The sequence below is a fragment of the Gymnoscopelus microlampas genome (genome assembly GCF_963454915.1).
Source record: "Gymnoscopelus microlampas genome assembly, chromosome: 9".
Classification (NCBI taxonomy): domain Eukaryota; kingdom Metazoa; phylum Chordata; class Actinopteri; order Myctophiformes; family Myctophidae; genus Gymnoscopelus; species Gymnoscopelus microlampas.
The window spans coordinates 28,833,055-28,853,943 of record NC_139946.1 but is presented as its reverse complement, the minus strand read 5'-3'; the positions used below and the strand labels follow the sequence as shown (position 1 = coordinate 28,853,943).

At 40.4% G+C, this 20,889-nt stretch overlaps 1 protein-coding gene across 1 annotated transcript in view; it reads left to right on the top strand.

Annotated features, from left to right (window-relative positions):
• LOC311051816 (uncharacterized protein) overlaps positions 1-20,889 on the top strand; it is an 82,955-nt gene that overhangs the window by 11,683 nt on the left and 50,383 nt on the right. The window contains exon 3 of the mRNA XM_084066468.1: positions 3,120-3,152. Within this exon, the coding sequence (XP_083922594.1) occupies positions 3,120-3,152 (33 nt within the window). The remainder of the gene's footprint in view (positions 1-3,119; positions 3,153-20,889) is intronic.

The following is a 20,889-nucleotide window of genomic DNA, read 5'->3' as shown; positions in this document are numbered from 1 at the left end:
TTTGAACATTTAAAAAGAAAAAAAAAGGGGGGGGGGGTTTACTATTTTTTTTTTAAACACGTGAAACACGTGATTGGCACGTTGCACCATAGTGGTAAAACACGTGAATGGCACTCAATGAGTTAAGAAGGCTCTTAAGAAGTACTTACAGTAGCGTTAAGAACTTCTTAAATCTCTTTGGGAAATGCGGAAAATGTCTGTTCATCTGACACCAGTAAGTATACTGTAGATGCATTCAAACCTGATAATTTGTCTGCTCAAAATCATCCGCACAATTAATCTCCCGTATGAACAAAGTTTGTGCCATGCACTGTTGGTCTTATGTGAGTATAGTCAGTCATTTATGTGATGTTTGATGGCACTTCTTCTAGTGGCTTCACTCCTGTGAGCCTTGGGTCTGTTTGAATATTCCACAAGTGGTAGACAACGTGCTACAGGAGACCTTTCATCTGCACAACCCAGCTGTCACAGTGAAGAGCCACTTCCATTAAGTGTGTCTCCCTGCTACCCAATTACACACACACACACACACACACACACACACACACACACACACACACACACACACACACACACACACACACACACACACACACACACACACACACACAGCACACACCCAGTACACTATTTTAGCAGCGGAGGGAGTCTCTCTCTCTCTCTCTCTCTGTGTGTGTGTGTGTGTGTGTGTGTGTGTGTGTGTGTGTGTGTGTGTGTGTGTGTGTGTGTGTGTGTGTGTGTGTGTGTGTGTGTGTGTGTGTGTGTGTGTGTGTGTGTGTGTGTGTGTGTGTGTGCCCCCCCTTTTAGAGTACTTGGGTTAGGCAACCCCTTTCCCCTTTTTACGGAACAGAAATCTACAATTGACCTGTCACTTTTGCTCTGATGGCCATCTCTAGAAAGCGGGTCATGCACGTATGTCTAAAGTGCCTCTTAACCGCATTTTATGAAGCCAGAAAATGTAATCCAATTACGATTTGACTTGTGAGAGCCAGCCGGCCAGGGAGTGATAGCATGTGCCGTTACCACTCCTAAAAGCAGCTTGAATGAGAGAAAAGAAAAAAAAAAGAAGGCAAATGTTGTGTCCTTATTTAATTTCACACAGTGTCACACAGATGTCGCTTACAAGGAACACACAGCGAGCCTGCCCAATTCAAACAGAAGTGGCACTGACGTTATTTTTACGTAATGCCTGATTTATACTCCGTCATACAATGGTGTCCCACACCATATATATAGCCGATCTACAAGCTCACAAAGCATCGCAGTGCAACGTGTTGTTGATCGGCCGTTTTTGGCACGGGACACCGTCGTACGGCTAAGTATAAACCAAGCTTAACTGTTGATCCACTCTTCAGCTGTTTGCAGCAGCGGAGGACTTATTGGCGTGATTATCATCTGCACTGAGGCAAACCATAAGCTATCTTTTTTTAGATTGCCTCATTTGTCCCTCCTCAGCCCCCCTCCGCGTTCAGGCTCCCAAAGACAAATAGCATGGCACAAAACTAATTAGTAACCAGGAACTAGTTAAGAGATGCCCTTTGAAAAAACATGTCCCGAGGCATGATTTAAATATAGGGACAGAGCCAGTGACTGAGTGTGCCTGGGAGATCCCGGCCTCCAGGCGCACCACCACTTTGACCTCTGACCCTCATTATAGGGAGCGCATTCCTAGAGGGGTGCAACCCCTTGCAGCACAAAGTACAAGGGCATGGGAGGACTGTATGGCTCTCGTACTATACCAGCCCACCACGCCTGGTGTGTGTCTCACTATGGAACCCTCAAAAGGCTCTCAAGAATCCGGGGCTTGAGAAAATACAGAGCAAGGACAGCAGTGTATACCATTACTTTCCGAAAGCCACGTTTTAAGCCATCCGCAATCACTCTCCCTCTGCGATCCCAACAGATAAATATGTTTTTCATTTCTATACTGGCTCCATCTGGTTTCACTCTATTAAAGTTAATGGAAATGATATTCTGTTAAAAAAAAAAAATCTCTCGAGAATATGTAATCCAATCCATTTGAAATAAACCTCAGAGTAGTCGGAGTAAAGGGAGAAAAAAAAGATCACTGTGGTAAGCCAGAGGCAGGCAAGCTTTAAAATGCTAACAACTACCTAGCTAAATATAGTTTTGTTCCAATGATAGACCTGAGAATGAAGCATTGATCGAAGTATGAAATGAAAAACATAGTATGGGAAATGGTAATGTAGATGGATGACATCGCAGCAGATGTTTTAACATGCTGAGATACAATAAAGCCATTTCTGAGTGAGTGTGTGTGTGTGTGTGTGTGTGTGTGTGTGTGTGTGGTGGGTGGGGGGGGGGGGGGGGGGGGGGCTTTTCAATATCTATGTGCGTGTTCATGTCAGCGTGTGTGCCCTTGACTGGGAGCGTGCGTGCGTATATCTCCCCTTAATTGCGAGTAGTTTGAATAGTGAGTTAAGCTCCCCCGCCCTCTCTCTCATGGGTTGATAATTCTCATCATTGCAAACAGACTTGCTTTACATTCATTAGCCAAACACTCACAGCAATCAGGCCACAGTGCCAGGGGCAACGGTCCTCTTATAAAATCACATTGCCTAATAGCAGTGTTCTATAATTATATGCCATTAACATCTATCAAAATGTGCTCCTGCATGGCATGCATATTAGTAGTGGATTTGGCAATTGTGTTTGTACAAATGCTTTTCTTGCAATTTGCATCTTCGGTTAGTTAACACCAGCTTGAAGATTATTGCCGACATGTTATTTTCATTTCATATGCAAGTGACATGCAGAGCAGTGTTTTGTTTAGTGAACTGTTACGTTGAGTGGAGGAAATAAAACAGCGTCTATTGGCATAAATAAACAACTACAAATGACCTTAACAAGCACAGTAAATAAATTGGCAAAATGTGTATTAAGAGTGCTCAAGTCGACATGTGTTTGTGTTAAAAAATGCTTTCATTGCAACAATTATGTTTTTAATCAACAAACGTAATGAGTTTATTGACCAAAACAAAAACAAATGATTTGTGATTCCTGTAGGTTATGGTTGTTATTGATAGCTCATTGTTAGAGTTAACATGTATACTGTTGCTGTCTGTGTGATGATGTCTTTACATTTTGCTTCTTTTCAGGGGCATGACAGCTGCGGTGTGTGCAGAGCAGAGGTAAGCGTGTGTGTGTGTGTGTGTGTGTGTGTGTGTGTGTGTGTGTGTGTGTGTGTGCGCGCGCACGCGGGGGGCCGGGGGGGGCTCCTTTTCCTAAGAATGTTCTATGGCTGTTGTTCATTTGAAAACACAACAGATTGTATTGTGGAAATTCAGTGATGTCTCATTGTTTTTAATCCTACTCAGTGAGATGCCGGGTACACAGCGTTTAGACAGACACCATTTAAGTCATTAAACAGAGGCATCAGCTCGCAGAGCAGATTTAACAACAGCAGATCCATAATACTAATGAGCAATCAGGTCTTTGTTTCTCTCTCTCTGATTTGGCTGATTTGCTAGCGGCCGTGTTGGTTATGAGCTTTAAGCTGTCTTTTATTCCTCATTATTGTACCAGAACACTCGTCGGGGAAAAAAAAGAGGGGAAACATTATAATATTTGGCAACGGATACAAGGCATGTAATGACAAAATCTGTATTCGTTTCATGGGCAGAAATTAATCACGCTTTCCTGCGGTACATTCCCCATGCAAATTTTCTGTCAACACGTTGCTGCTTCTGTTTGTGAGTTTATTTGGACGAAACAGTGGGGCTGATGTGTCATCACAGATGGGGTCTTGTGCTCGACAAGGTGGCCACATTACAAACAATCTCAGATTAGGGAGAGGGTGCTGTTGATGTGCTGTATGTATTCATGCCCGCACAGTAGGTCAAAGCATCACTGCCTGCATGGGCACAGTGTGTTTTATTCATCGAGTCTTATTGCTGCTGCTCCTGTCTATTTGGGGAAGGAGACGGAAATGTCACGCTTTATTCTTGTGACAACCTTTTTTACGAGTTTGGTATTTTAAGATAATTAAAATAAAAACAATATTCCCTATGAATACACACACCCACCCACTCTCTCTCTCACACACCCACATGCAGAATGTATATGCATGCATGCACAGACACACGCGCACACTCACACACAGAAATGATAAAGTGTTCCATAAGGCTTATTGGCACATTTGGCAGTCAGTTTTCTGTTTCAGTTTTTCGTCATCATACATCAAGTAGATTGGAGGTTGTGTCTATTTGGGTCCAACAGCAATCAGTACTGAGTGGGATAGATATTTATTTATTTTATCTTATTAGAGATGTTATGCATCAGATAATTGTCTCCTGAGCCCTCTCATCTGTGTGTGTGTGTTGGGGTATTCACAATAAAGAGTAGGGTGTCAACACAGAGAACAGGACCCTACAGAGTATTAAGACATACATATTTTTCATTCAAGCTCAAAATATCATACTGTAGCAGTGTATTGCAGCAACATAAAAATAAAAAACTCATATGAGCTACCGTTGTTAATCCTCTGACACAAGGATTTGTTGTCCATCATGTGTACATGATTTATGAAGGCCATTTAGTGTTTAGTAAGTAGTCCAAATATCCCCATATCAGTTCACAGAATCTGACTGGTGTAATGTACTGTAACTACATATTGTTTGATTACAAGTCAGTTTGAGGTTTCATGATGAAACCATGTTTGGCCTGGAGGCAAAAGTCACCATGTTGGGGTTGATGCAACTATCTCTGCTCTTTCAGTACCTATGACGGGCCGTCGCCTGAACTTTTGCTGCAACTCCAGTTTACTCTTCACCCGTCTTTGTCCATTGTACCACTGGCATTGTCATCAATTATTAATGTAGAGCAGTAAATGGTCTGAGGGACATCCCAGTGAGAGCCCAGACAGCCATGAACCCAGAGGACAGTGACGGCAGCACTGGTGAATGCTGCAAGTGCACAGATGTGCCATTTAGAGAATGATTGTTAGGAAGCTTCGACCGTATATTGATATGAACTCTGTTAAGTTAATGCATCACTATAATAACATTTTAATGCCCATAGTAGTAAAGCCATTTAATATTTGCCCACAGAGAGATATATATGTAGATCCGCAATGACTGTAATGACCATAATGATAATCATTTGGTCCTGCACTGCTATCACTCCGTAATGCATTCCAGTTGCTCACCGGTGGTTAAAATTAAGAGCCTTTAGCTATTAAGACTTTGAAAAAACTCCAAGCAATTCTCATAATGTAGCCTCTGATTCCATGTGCCTGCCATTTAATTTTATAGCATTTTTGTTGATGCCACTGTTTAGTGTTGGTTGTTTTCTTTTCTTTTCAGTTCCTTTTTTTTTTGCACTGGGGTCTCAAATGTGGGCCATTTGTATGAGTTATGCTAATGTGTTAGGGCAATGAATGCATTAATTTCATTAGCAAATGGCCTCAAAGCAATAATTACCAGAGTAGGTGTGTCACAAGCAATCATGTTAAAATTTGCCAGTTAATTATTAAGATTTTGTTCTGAGGGACCTGGATTTGACATGAGTCGCCGTGGGAGAAAAAGAAAAGAGAAAAAAAAGAAAGAAAGAAGAGAAAGTTAATACATTCCAGTGGCTGAAGCTTAGTTTATAATCCATCGTACGACAGCGCCACTTGCCCACAATAACTGACTTTCACGCTAACGACGCATCGTTAGCTTGAGAGTCAGTTCTTGTCGACAAGCGACACCGACGTACGGCGGCGTATAAATTTGGCTTAGGGCTAGGTGCTTATTGTGCTCTGTGGGGGTGACTGTGGTATTGCAAGGCTACTGGCGGGAGTTTTGCATGTTGACAGCTCACATTCTGGACTAATTACTGCAAATAACAGAGGGCTAGCTGGTGCTCCACGAATCCAGAGGGGTGCAATTATAAAGAAAAGGAGGGCCAGAGCCGCCTTAATGGCCTCTGCTCCCATTGATTGGAGTCCAGTGGAGTAGGCGTTGGCAGATAGTGGGGCGGCAGGAACAGATACACGGTGCCCCTTCCTTTGGCCCTGATTAGCCCCCCGTCCCACACCAGAGCTGGGTTACAGAGGGCAGACTTCACTGGTCTAATGACTCAGCTTTAATAGAAATGTAATACTCTAAAAGTGTTGGTTCCCAACCTTTCTGCCTTAGAGCCCCACCCTCTTAAATTAGAGAAAAGCTATGCCCCCGAAACAGAATCTCTGGCGCAGGTCACAAGCTGAAATATTTTGGAGTGAAGACAAGATATGAAGATAGAATAAAAGGATCTGCATACACTGTGGGGAATTTGGGAATTGGCATAACGACTACTTTGGGACTGGGAGAAACAAGGGTGAAAAATAATTGGCAACAAAAAAAAAAGACATCTGCATAAGAAGATTTAGAAGGGGATGTATTTAGAAATTTTGCTTGGAAAGTGAGTTATTATGTTTTCTACCTCACTGTGATCTTTTCTCACAGCACCACACCACATTATTATGAAACTTGTTAGTAGCTTTGTTTTATAGTGTATAGGTGGAGCTCTTCATGTCCAGTCAAGGATTAGAGTTTCCTGGAACTCCAGAAAACAGCAGACCATTGTTCTGTGGAAAGATAAGGCATACTTGCCGCGTTATGAAATTAGATGTTGGTGGGTAACCAATCAAACTTGGTAAACATTTTTGTCAGGATAACAGCCCAGACTTCAATAAAATATTAAATTAAAAAAGCACACTTTTATTTTTAGGTTGCTGAGTCTCTGTAGCTTCACAGAACCATGCGCAGATATCGTGGCTGCCAGCCTGTCTCACTTCAATATGTGTCAACTACCAGAGGCAAGAATTCAGACACCACAAAGAGGGAAATGACAGGCTTGATTGTCATGATGGAGAGTGGGATTATTATGGTTTCATGGTTACATTATAATTCCAGAATGGAACAAAGTCAGTTGAAGTATAACAATCAACCTTTATAATTTTGAAGGAAAACTCATGAATTCAAGTCATTAGCATTATACACTTGTGTATGGCTGAAATGTTCTTATTAGTGCATGGATTTGTAACATTAGGTAGCCAATTAATCTATAGATTATACAAGAATAATAGACTCCCTGCAGCCTATCTGCAGTGAATCATGTATTTGGCCATGATGTACAGTAATGGAACAGTTTGCAATGGTCACGTTAGTAGCAAACTGATCAAATTGTCTAAATCATTCACACAGTACAGTAAAAGAAATAAGAACCATGACAATCAATAAGAAGATCTTTTTTTGTCTAACACAAAGCACTTTATAATGACTTGCTAATAGGCTATGGTTATGTTGTCCACAAACACTGACACACTAATTACAGTAGCATACATGTACTGTAGGCCAATTTCCTGCCGCTAAAATTCGTTGTCTCCTGTGCTGTACCCAAAAGGAAAAATACAAATTGAAAGAACCTTCTGACAGAGTTCTACAGAAGTGTCTTAGTGTAAATGTGGTGGCATTTGAGCTGCCATCAAAGTGTTAGCATTGCTGCCGTTTACAAAAGTCTACCAAAACACTCCTTTTCAAATTCACAATTGGTGCAGTGAGGCACTTCTATAACCATAAAGTAATGTTTCAAACCATGTTCAAACCTTAAAGACACAGTGGCATGTTTTTTTTCTTTTTTTTTCTGTTTTTCATTTGTCTGAGGACCACAAATTATTCATCTTGACCACTGTGGTTAAAATGTGTGAGGATGTCTTTCCTATGTGTATTTTTGCATTCCCATTGTAAGCTGAGAGCTTCCTCTGGCAAACTGGCAAATAGGAACAGACTGGACTCCTGACGTAGTGTATCAGGAGGACCAGTGTACCTCCCATCACACTGAGATAATATAATATTGACGGCGCTAAAAGAAAATTGTATCGTGCCCAACGATTTAGTTTGTATTAGTTATACTGTACGTCACAAAGCAGCAGATGTCACCCCAGACATACAGACTAACTTGAGAAGTAGTACAGTACTGTGTACAGCACTTCAAACCCTCCAACACTAGCCTTCCTCACCATGTGTCTCTCAAGTGTCTCCTTAAAGGTGATAACGTTTTCAACCCCCCTTCACACAATCTCTCTTTGAAATGAAGGAGAAAAAAAGTTAATCATGACTTGATATTGCATGGAAAGCAGCTTATCCTTTGATTTAGATGAATGCAGCAGCTGCCAGACTCTTCATTTGACTAAAAGCAGGACATTCTGCCCAGGCCTCTCACATGTCACTATAAGCCTCTGTCAGGAGAGATGTCACATGAAAGGAATGCCTCCTTGTGGCTTTCCCAGGACAATGGAACTTGGCCTTGAGGTGACTCGGCTGGGCGTACGTGCATGCACGTGCATAGACACACAGCAAAGTGAGGCATTGCATGGCCTTTTAATTACAAGTTATGACATATTTGGTCCACCCGATTGCCATATTGACACACTGTAGGATGAATGTATTTATGTTCATTCACATACTGTACATCTTTAATCACTTATACTTAGCCCTATATACTTAGTCGTACAGCGAAAATAGCCGATCTACAAGCTCACAACACTTGGGAGCTAGTAGATCGGCTATTTTTGCTATATTTGAAGATTTTCTAAAAATCTTGCCGAATGTAATCACATGCCCAATATAGGGCTGCCAGATTGAAACTGTTTAAGTCGCTGTGAAATGGAGTGTGCCATTTAATTTGTTGAAAATACACCAAGCTTTGGGAGATTTTGGGTGCTGGTACAAATGAGTACACATTTGGGCTGGTCCTTGTGTCAGTATGAGAATGGAAAGCCACAAGGTTACTTGAGGAATAACAACCAGCCTGCTTGGTCAGATAAGGTCACAAACAAGATTTAATTTGCATCAATAGCAGGGTCAGTCTGTATAGCTATTATTCCCAGCCAAGAGTTGGATTGTGGTAATTTCACTCTTTTTATTTAACCCTGATGCCCTCTCCCCTCCTCCCGCCACCCCAGCCCCAAGCACAATTCATTTGAGTTCCTGTCCAGGAGGTTCCTGAGGCTGATTCAATTAAACGCTCCTTTAATTGGCTCTCAGGCATTCAAATTGAAACTGATGGGGAATTAATAACAGCCACGACTGGTTGCCATGCGGCCTGGAACCTTGGGAACATCCTTGAGAGATTGTGTCCTGTGACATTGGCCTGACCTCTGTGTCCCGCATTCTGTAACAGAGTGTCTGTTTCGGTACTAGTTTGATGACACAGCTGCCAGAGGAAAATGCCAAGTCACATTTGGTTTGCACTCCTCCCCGCTGGCCTGCCGTTCGTCTCCTTGTCAGCACCCTCACCCCAGCCTTTTGGCACTAACTCTGTAGAACTATGGGAAACCAGGAGCCAGATGTTGGAAGTTTTCCATAAACCACTGCAAAAAAAAAGAACGTACACAAAAACATACTGTACGTGTACACACATTGATTCCATTCTGAAAGACCTGTGAATGCATTGTAGCTCCAATCAATACCTTTTATGTCCTCCCCCGATAGGGAGCTTTAACACCCGGAATTTGAACAGGTCTCCCGCATTGGAAACCAAGCATCCACCACTCATCCGAGAGGGAATCCCTGCTTCGTCAGGGGACATTTTGGGCTTATTAGCTTCAGGCAGGTGTCCCATCCGATACCAGGGTCTACATTTCTCAATGGAAGAGTAGGGAGACCACCTCCAACCACTGCAGATATGCTAGTTATTGTATTAACATACTCTACCATACAGATTGGTAATGTTGTATTCATTATAATAAGTTCTAGATTGCAGCTTTACTGTATGTGCACATTTCCTGTTATCAATTATAAACTCCTTCAAATCGCGCAATTAGCAATCAATGATCATTGAAGCATAACTGACCATATTCACCACCCGAGCGTGACATAAGAGCTGCCATGTAAATATGTTCAGTGCGTCGTGGTACTTCATTTATTTATGATTTAAATTTGGCCAATAATATAATCTAAATGTAAGTGACTTTGCCAGCTTTAAAGTTGATTTATATGGATACCCTGCGTCGCCCCTCCCAAAAAAAGAGTCTATTCCTTGAAAGCATTACGATTGATGTTAATGAGAGACATATTGGAAAAGGAAATTAAAGATGTGCACAGAAATTAAGGTTTGAAATGCACCATTAATAGCCCCCGCCATTACCGATAAAGCATTACTGCACCCCATCCTCACCATGAAATCTGCTATTGTCTGTCGGTCATTTTACATCATTATGCATAATCCACCATAATCACAGCACAATTTAGTATTACATTTTCAAATGTTACACCTTATGATGTGTTCTACCCTTTGTAATGGAATATTCAAGGGGTGAGGCATCTAAACCCAAGGCAGGACAGAAATGCACGTAGGAACGTTTGAAAGGCTGATTCAAATAAAAAACAAATTTCAATACATACAGTACAGCCAATGCAGCAGTCAAGGTTCAGGCAACAGGCCAAGCATATATAAAAGTATTCTTTCTTTTTAATTCTTTTCTGCATTTGAAGAACCGAATATTAAAAATCACAAGACATACACCGTCTGCACAGTAGACCAAGAGGTTCAGCAAACATTCTCATGTCAAGGTTTTTTTTTTTTTTTTTTACTTTTAATTCAAATCTTTTATATAGAGAGAAATGTATTATGTGTAATATAACTGTCATTTACCACCTTAGGGCAAGACTTATTAAAAGTGTGTAGACATATGAAATCCACCTTCCACAGAGAGTGCAGGTTATATCCACACCAAGCCTATGAATATTTGGTGGTTTTTCATATGGCAGAAATAATAGTATACAGTATAATAACATTATTATACAGCATAATCATTAAGGGGTGAAACTACTAATCAGTGAGAAGAATAATTGAGTTAAACCTTAGTAATTGAATAATCATTTTAGTGGTGTATCATAGTATAAATATTTTTATTATGTGCCATTTACAACGTCATCAAAATGTGAATGTTTGTCTTTGTTACTTTTTTAAGATATGTTTTGGGGCTTTTTGGCCTTTTATTTATAGTTTTCAGTAGAGACAGACAGGAGACAGGGAGAGAGAGAGATGGGGAGAGACATGCAGCAAAGATCGTCTGGAACGGGACTCGAACTCGCGATGCGCTGTCAGGCTACGCTGGAGCCTAGGTGCCCGGACCGCTACGCCAGCCGTCCGGGCCGTTACTTCCAGTTTTACGTTTAAAGTTAGGATTTTATGATTTTGATAGCTGGATAAACATATTTACAGATTTCAAGGTGTCCTTTTGGGTTCAGATAAATTGTATTACCTTAAGTTTCCATTGTATTGCCTAAAAACCCCTAACCTAACCCTAAAAATGAATTGACCAAAGAATCTAAAAACAAAACAAAACAAAAAAGTTGATTAATCAATTGTGAAAATGATATGGCTATTTGCAGCCCTATAATAAGTGTTATAATGATGGCTGCATAAGAGACAGCATTTTTAGAAGGATTTGTGTTTTGAGGCTTATCTGGATTTATACCACAGCACCAACAATAACAGACCACCTAGCATAAATACACCCTTCTAATTGGCCAAGATGTGTCATTTGGGGGTACATAAATTCACTGTAACACAAAACAGATGTGTTGAATTTGTTCACAGCTAAACAAAAAGAAAAAAGAAAGAATGCGTAGACCATAGTATGCAACCTATTTTTTATAAATATTATAGCTATATGTTACTGTAGGTACACATTTGTATTTAACAAAGTTAGCTGTCATATAAGAGGGATATTTATCCTGCTTACATGTTATATAACATAATAAATATAAGCATAATTTGTACAACAATATATTTTTTTCTTGTACACTGTAGGTGTAATTTTAACACATTTCATTAAAGTTCCACGGTCATAATTAACGGTAGATGTTTACTAAACCCAATTTAAACAATTTTAAACTGTCTTAAATCACTCTATTTTTAAGAAAGAGGCAAAAATAGCAGATCTGCAAGCTCACAAAGTTGTGAGCTTACCGTATTTTGGAAAATATTCTCCTTTAATGACATTCCCAAAATAGAGATGCCAGGTTGAAGGTGGTTAAAAAAAACAAGGCAACACAGTCTAACTCATAAATTATTTCCTATCTCATTTCATCTTTGAAAAAAAACAACAACAACGTCAAACTTGACATCAGAACATTCCAAACATCCAAAAGGCCGTGTATGATACGGTAGTGACTGTCAAACACTGCGCCATCATATTCTGTTCAGTGTTAACAACAGTGTTGTTCTCAATAATACACCAGTGCTGCTCAAACGTTTTCTTGTGAAGGACCCTCAAATTAATAGTTATAGTATATCGAAAATATTTTATGCCGCGACCAGCTCTTTTCAAATAGCCTATGTTATAGGGTTAAAGCTGCACTATGTAACTTTCCTCTTTTACCCTGGATATGAACCCGTTGTCCTGCGCAAGTGCTGATTTTTTTTTTTTTTTACCATTGAGCTAATGGAGCCTGCCTGCTTGCTCAGGGGATAAATTGAATCTTGACCATCAGGTCAAAATTTGTGTCAGATCCTGTGTCTAGGTGAGACATGACCTTTGACACAATCTAAATGTCTCAATAGAAGAGCAGGGAGACAAAATACAACCACCCCAGTTGTATGAGTTATATTGTATTAACATACTCTACCATACAGATTGGGGGAAATTACATTTTATAAATTTAAAGAAGGTTACATAGTGCTGCTTTAACATGGTTATAATTATTTTGATGCTATATTAACACGTTTTGATGGAACCTCCTCAATGAACGCCTGAGGGTCCCCGGACCCCACTTTGAGGGCCAGCTAGCGTGGAGATGTGCAATACACATCTCAGCTCACCAAAACATTCACCGTACCAATATCAGATGTGGTTCCATCCTTCCTGTTTGCAGTTTGGAATTGGTCTAAATAGGGCATATGAAATGGACTCTGTTTAATCTGAGCAATGAAATGTAGACCGTGTAATCAGGCCTCGTTCACATGTGGGCCAAGATAAGACTGTTTTTATTTGTGTGTAAATCTATCCTGAGAGGCCTCATTCTTGGCTCTGGATATAGTAAGCCATGCCTCGGAGCTATAGCACTGTGTGTGTGTGTGTGTGTGTGTGTGTGTGTGTGTGTGTGTGTGTGTGTGTGTGTGTGTGTGTGTGTGTGTGTGTGTGTGTGTGTGTGTGTGTGTGTGTGTGTGTGTGTGTGTGTGTGTGTGTGTGTGTGTGTGGGGTAAGGGGACATAACTGGTCCTTCGCTTGGGTCCCCACCCCTTGCCTGAGGATCCTTGGGTAATTGAGAGATGATCTGGGCATCGCACACACAAAGCATGGTCACACCGCCCCAGGAAGTGAGCACAAATAATCTTTGTAACAAGGCTGGGATGAATTTTCTTGTCTCTCGTGGTGGAAACAAGGGAACACTGTAACTCAAGTGGGGGATAATTTGATTCTTTAACGAGACAGGGGGGTTGAAATGCTGACTAATTTGCTCTACCACAGATGAAAGTTCCAACTGTCAGCTTTTAGCAAACTTCTGATTTTTTGTCTGAAATGTGCTCTCCCTTCAACACTTTGAACCCCGTAGCCCTGCCAGTGATGTAAACTATTTGTTTCAACAAAAGTTGCACTGTAATGCAATATGTGTGCACGTTCTTAATCATGTGCATCTATTTCCATTACTTTAGCTCTGTAGTAACAATGCATTATGAACAAAACGTGATTGCAAGTTGTCACTTGAGAAGCATTTCCTTTAATTAAAGTCTTTGCGTGGACACCCATGCATAGAAATGGCTTATTTTAAGAGTGGATGAAAAGGAGTTCATTTGAAAAACTACAAAGAAACCATTTATTCCACACCAAAACAGCGCTTGCCGTATGACAAATGATACTTTAGTCTTATGAATAATTCTGAAATTCTGAGCAATCAGGTTTTAAAGGTATCGTAAATCCAGTTTAAATGGCCTCATTCATTATGCCGTGACTACGGGAGGGATACTAAAAAAGTGTTATGTCTCGAATCATCACCGACGCCATGCTTTGCTGGGAGATGTTCCGGCTAGGCCTGATATATGGTACAGCTGACTGTATGGTGATGGAAATGTCGCTGTGGCCTCGTTAGCATTCTGTTGTAACCCCCGGGCCGCCGTGTCAGATACTCTCAAAATTTACAGCTCAATTTGGAACCCAAAGATATAGTGCATAATGGCTGTGGGGCGTCTTCTAATGAAAATACAGATCCACATTAGTAGTGTTTTCTGTAAGAAAAATATTTTGAAAAAAATATTTATAAAACAAAAAACATAAGCAAAAGGTTAGCAATCGTTAAGTGCACCAAAGACATAATGTTCAATTAATTATTGGTCACCACTAGTACCAACTTTTGCTAGTTTTCTTTAAAAGTGTTTGAGTACAAAGCTCTGGGCAGATTGCCCAGGATTCAAATCCTTGAACTTTAATTCATACAAGCTCCTTACCCCAGGATATACAAACTGTATATCTATTTTTTTTTCACAGCCCAAGTTCTTAAACCCATCATGAACAAGCTTGAACTCAATTAGATCTTAATTTATTACTAGCTTTCATCAGTGATCAGGGCAGTTTTTTTTGTGGCTGCATTCAAAGGCCTTGTTCGTTGTTGTCTTGTATGAACCAATCAATCACCCTGGGGTCAGCATGTGCTCTTCTCAGATGCAGAACCTGTTGGGGAAACCAACCGCCATGTGAACTCCCATGTGAACTCTGTGTGTTGTCATTCTTGAGGCCAACCAAACCGTTGAGGTTTTCCTTGATATAAGCTAACAATACACTGTACTCCAGTGGTGGAAAGTAACTGTGCTTCAGTACAATATTGAAGTACTTTTTACTTTACTTGAGTATGTCTAAGTTTTCATACTTTAGATTCCTTACACCTCAGAGGCAGATTTATTTTACTTTTTACTACATTAATGTACTTTAGGCCAAACAATACAGGCTTTTACTTGGAAATGTATTTGTATTCCTACTTTAACTTAAGTAAAAAATAAGACGACTTCTAAGAGTGTACAAATGGAACCAAAAGGATCTGGAAGGATCCATGTGGTTCCTTTTGTACACTCTCAGACTGAGGACACTGAAGATTTTAGAGTGTATCTAAACCTTGAAGCATCTACCTGACACATTACTGTACTTCCCTGTTCATTATGAGCCTATGAAACTTTGCATGCTGGGTGTATAGGTGGGTGTGTACAGTATATGTGTGCATGCACACACGAGGGGGCGTACTGTATGTGTGGGTGTGTGTGCTTTAAAATCCAAGGGGCATGCTGCAACGCCTCATCAAAGCTTTCGATTAGATATGGTTTTATGTGGGGATGGTCCATTTAATTAGGTTATGTACCAGATAAAGGCTGGCTAAAAGTAATCACAAGGATTATTTACTCTTGTTAATTGAGCTTCCATCTTTCCACCACAAAACTAAAGGTTAATGTTCTCTTGATGTATTATGACTCCACACTCCAAGACTAACTTACAGGGGAGCACACAGGTATGGAAAGTGGAAAACGATTTGCTGGTATTTTGAACTAAGGGACATTTAACAGGCCCACTGTAAAGCACTGTAATTCTATACAACTTTTTAATCATCTTTTCTTTTGCCCCGGGTCAGGGGCTTAGGTTTCCTAGGGCTTTTAGGAAGGTGTAGCCCTCCACCACCCTTAATCTTTCCTTTAACTAACCACTGAGTACTAGATAAATCTCCATGCACATGTAAATCGCAATGTGAGGTTTAGTGCGAATTGAAAGGTAGATTTGAATTGACATTGTGTGATTAATTCTCCTGCTCTCTAAATGACCCCTGGTTCTGTCTTCATAGGAAAGCCATTCTAATAGTCTTTTCCAATGGTGATTTAAAATTACAAAAATGGTAACCCGCAGGTTAATAAAAATGGTAATTTAACTAGTATCTGATTTAATTGACTCTGAAGAAGTACTTAAGCGTGTTTGCACTCTGGAAAATCTACATGGCTCAGCGGCAAAGAAATTGGAATATCCAGCTGTCAAGTTAATAAATTTGACTATTTCATCACTGTAATCTTCAGACAATCTCCCTTTGTACTCGTCTGCTGTGGCTGTCCACTAATGCAATAAATCACCTAAATGTTTTGAATGGTTTCACACAATTTAAAATAGCTGGAATCCAGTTCAATGGATCCACTAAATGTAGAGCTCCTGGTGTGTTCTTCACCTTCTTATATGTAGATTTAAGATTAAGTGAGTCTCATATCTTCGCTGTCAGGCGGAAACCTTGTACCTGTACTGTATGTCCAGAACTGGAAAAAGAACCTATGTTCCCGATACGTAGTTATTAGTTAGTCATAAGCTCTTGTTAATACTTTTCATTGGTCATATATTTATAAAACACACAGAATTAACCACTTTCATGTTCAATATATTTGAAAGTTAGAAAAAATAGCAGATCTACAAGCTCACAACACATCGATGTGACGCGTTCACCGTGTGACCTTGTATATTGGCAATTTTTGCTACTTTTGCACACTGTTGTATGACAAAGTAGGGCATTAATTTACAGAAAAAACATATATGTAGATTTAAGATTAAGTGAGTATCATATCATCGTCCACCTTTTCGACAGAACAAATGAAACTCACTTCACTCACTGGTCCCTAGACGGGTACATATACAGAAATATGATTGTTTCTTTAACATATGGGTTGAGTTCCAAAATGGGTCATATGCCTACTATACATACTGTATGGCTCCCCAAGTGACACACTGTAAAGTCCTGAGTGTTCGTTTAGCATTTAAAAGTGTACAATTGGTCCCTCCGCTCCATTTGAACACTCTGGATTTTTCTGTGCAAGAAGTTTTCCTGACAAATAATAATGTCTTTGGTAATAAAGTCCTGAGTTAGTATAAAAATTGACCCATAAGAGTCGAATCTTACACTCACAGAGTTAAATGAACACTCAGCAGTCTGCTGTGAATGCATTTTTTCCCCTCCTTCATTTATTTCCCCCATTTCTTATTTATGCAAAGCCAAAAATAAAAAAAACAAAATGCTCCCAGGCCTATCCCTTTTCTGTGGCTATTTGCAAAACTGGAGAGCTAAGAGGATTTATCATTTTGACCCATCACACAAGGACAATGAGCCCTGCACAATATTGGTGTCCAACTGGGAGAAATGAGTGTGGGCACACCCACTGATCCCCAGGCATGGCTTCTAAAGACAGAATCATGTTACAGGTGTGAGAGCCATTACTCTTGTCTGTATCAACTCTCAGTGCAACACTACCTTTTCTAAAGGCCCGGGTGCATGTGTGCGTTCAACTCGGGGATAACTGTATGCCAACGCTGAACGTCCTCATTATGTGTCTGTCTTGTTTTTTTTTGTGTGTGTGTGTTTTCTTCGGGCCCAACCTGGGCTTCAGGTTTCAGATGGCACAGAGCGCTAGATGAGCCCTGTCTGTGATGACAGTGGCGAGACAAAGCAGTTTCTGCCTGTCTCCAGTAAATACCGCCACCGCAGTATCACCCTTTTGCATAGCGGCTTCGGTGATAAAAATGGGGGATGCTGAACTCTCCACTTTCCGCGAGCTGTTTGCCCCGAGGCTATGGCTAATGGGTTACTGACTCCCCGACAGACCCCGAGGGCTCTCAGTAGCCTCGCATTGTCAACCTGCTCTCATTAACTCCCATAACTCCGAGAGAGTCACACGAGTCAGACAGTCACACAACAACTGCACTACTTCTTACAAGTCGAAATGTTGCACTGACAAACAACGTTTACAGGCAAAAGTACAAAACGAAGTGATAGCTACAGAAAGCTCCCAAGATAATGGCAGGAAAACGGCAAAAAAAAAACATTGAGTTTTTTCCATCGAGCTTTAGATAACTTCTCAGGCAAGACGATCATTACAGTTCAAGCAATTAATCTCATCAGACAGCATTTTCCTTGTTTGTGTTAGATTCTCTTCCTCACAGGGTACGATATTGACCATTAATTGATTATGTCGTGGCTCTAAAAGAAGTTGGGCCTACAATGGCCTTTCCATTCTAGCAATCCTCCTTAAAGGAATACTTCACTAAAACGACAATTTTTCTATCAATTACTCACCAAGTGAAACCTTGAATTCATGCAGAATTTTTGTTTTTCTCGCCTGCAAGGGCAAGTGGGGTTTAATAAGAGCTGAGTTCACATGCACGCACTTGCCGAGGCTTGCTCCTCTTTCGTGCGTGCGTGTTTATTCCGGAAGTGTTTTAAATAGTAAAGTTGGAGCATAAACTTGTATTGTACTGTTTGTACTGGAGTTTATGAACTGATTTTTGAAATTGTTTTGCTGTTGTTAATCTTGGACCCCTATTTTCTTCAATTCATTAAATATTTTCATAGTTTTTGAATTCTTCATTCACCTTGAACAAATGCTCCAAAATTCTCCATCAATTCAAGGCTTCACAGGGGGAGTAATTGATAGGAAAAAAAGTCATTCTGGGGGTGAAGTATTCCTTTAATACAGGCGGTGCTTAACTGACGTTTTCAACACTTTTCATAATCTCCTTTCATCGCCTTCTAGATGAATACCCCACTCGATGGCTTATCTGTGAATATGAGCACAAATCATGGTAATCTCTACATTTACTGCAGCTTCCGGGGGAATTCAGGTGCGCTTTGCAGACACCTCCATTAGCATTTTAACCTGACAGGAAACAAACACACTTCTGAGTGGTGACCAGATTCAAGGTCGTCTACTTTATAACGGCGGAAGGTTCTCGGCATTGCCTGACGATACTGTTTTTTGAACGCTGAACTCTATTGTTTTTTAATAGGTGGCGTGATGATCCGTCGACAAAATATGACATCCGCTTTTTTGGACATAGTGGAATGCGCCTAATCCTGCAAGGAATGCTGAAAATCAGTACCATTTCAACTTTACAAAATGATGGTGGAATATTGGTTTGACAACATGTGTCTGTGTCTGCTAAAAAAGGGCCTTTTTTGGCAAATTACTTTTTTTTTCTCCAAATGGACCCTTACGGGTCGACTTGATTACATTTGTACAATCTCAGTTAAAGTAACACTCAGGATTTTACTGTGTAGAAGAAAAGGGACACAATGCAGGGCGAAGAAGCATTCAGTGCATGTAGCTTTTATACTCCCATCAAAAGAATGACATGATTACAGTATGTTACAGTGTTCTCTTTGTCTATCTGTCATCTGCTACCTTCAGTTGGGTCCAATTTGAATGGAACTTCATACAGGGGCTCAGTTCCAAATAGGAGTGCAACAGGTCATCGAACTAATCAAATTAATCGATTATTATATTTTTTATAGATTGTAAAAAAAAAAATCACACCCAGTGTGAAGTGGGCGGTGTGGTCACAGTGGTCATCACAGTGATGGAAGTTCACTTAAAGAAAAGTAATATTTCTGAAGTGTGTGGTGCTATTTATTAACAATAAACAATGGTTGGTCCACAATGGGTGATTCACTTAAAAAAAAACATAAATATGTTTTTTATAAGTGCTTAGTCCTATTTATAGGGCTATGCACATGTGTCATGTGTTTCACTAGCCAATCACAGTCCTGAATAGAGTCAGCCAATAGATTTGCATTGAATGTGTAGGGGTAAGGGGGGGTGTACAATGGTGGCCATTCACGGTGCAGGGTTAGGGGGGTACAATGATGGCCAGTAATTTGCATTGAATGTGTAGGGTTAGGGGGGTACAATGGTGGCCAATCACAGTGCAGCGAGTGTTGATGTCCAAACCTCACATATAGGGGCGGTTGCACCGCCCAAAAATGGGGGGGAATGTTGCTTTTTTCTTTAGTGAAAATAGCTGATCTACAAGCTCACAACGCGTCGCATTGTTTTTTTATTTTCACTATTTTTGCACAACACCGTTGTATAAAAAAGGTTTTAAGTACTTAATCAGACTAATTGATCAAGTGATTGTAAAAATCTGATTGTTTTTTCCGTCTAGTGGCTAAAAAAAAAAATCTGGTAAATTCATGTTTCAGCATTCTGCGCTCACGGTCAAAGGTCAAAGTCTTCATTTGGGGTCCGAATTGAATAAAAATTCATACAGGGGCTCAGTTCCAACATGGCTTGAACGAGTTTACATTGAAGTAAGGTCAAGTGACTAGTTTGCAGGGGGTGTATTATGCACCCGTATGCATTGCTCTTGTTGTTTTGGTAATCACCAAAACAGAGTGTTGGAGAGCAACATGAATGAACGGAAAAGGGTGCATTGTCTTCCTAATCTTCATCCTCCACTTACTCATCCCTGTTTATTTGTTCATTCATTAGGCTAATGGCACTGGAGGAAAAGTTAAGACACTCTTCTGGCTCATGAATCCAAGGTTAATGTAGTGATTTGTGGCTTAGCCAATCAGACAGAGGGAGTCATTTGGTTCATCTCTGCCTCCTTTACCGTACCATAAACCTGATACCTCAGATTACCTTTTTAATAGGTTAAAATCCTGGGTTCTCTCGATAGATACACAAAAAGGCCTGCATGCTTAGTTGTGTAGATCAGAATCTTCCATACCACGGTGCCCGTGCAATCCATCTAGTATACAGTATACATCCAGTCGATGCAGACTCTGGTGTTTCTGAACTGGCAATAGTAGACACAGAAATCTGCAATGTGGGGCGGGTAAGAATGTCAAACCAACGGATGTACCCAATACCCATGTCAAACGCTCATCAAGTATCAGTTCCATCCATTCATTCACAATGGAGCCGTTTGTTGATGCAACATCAGATAAAGTGGCTGGCTTTCTCTCTCATTTCTGGAAAAACAGGACACTGTCATAATGAAAAGTTCCACATATAAACCCCGAGGGCATTGGAACACATGAATACTCATGTACCGTAGTGCTATTCCCATTTGTGAGTATTATTTCTGTATTTGCTTGAGGTTAAATG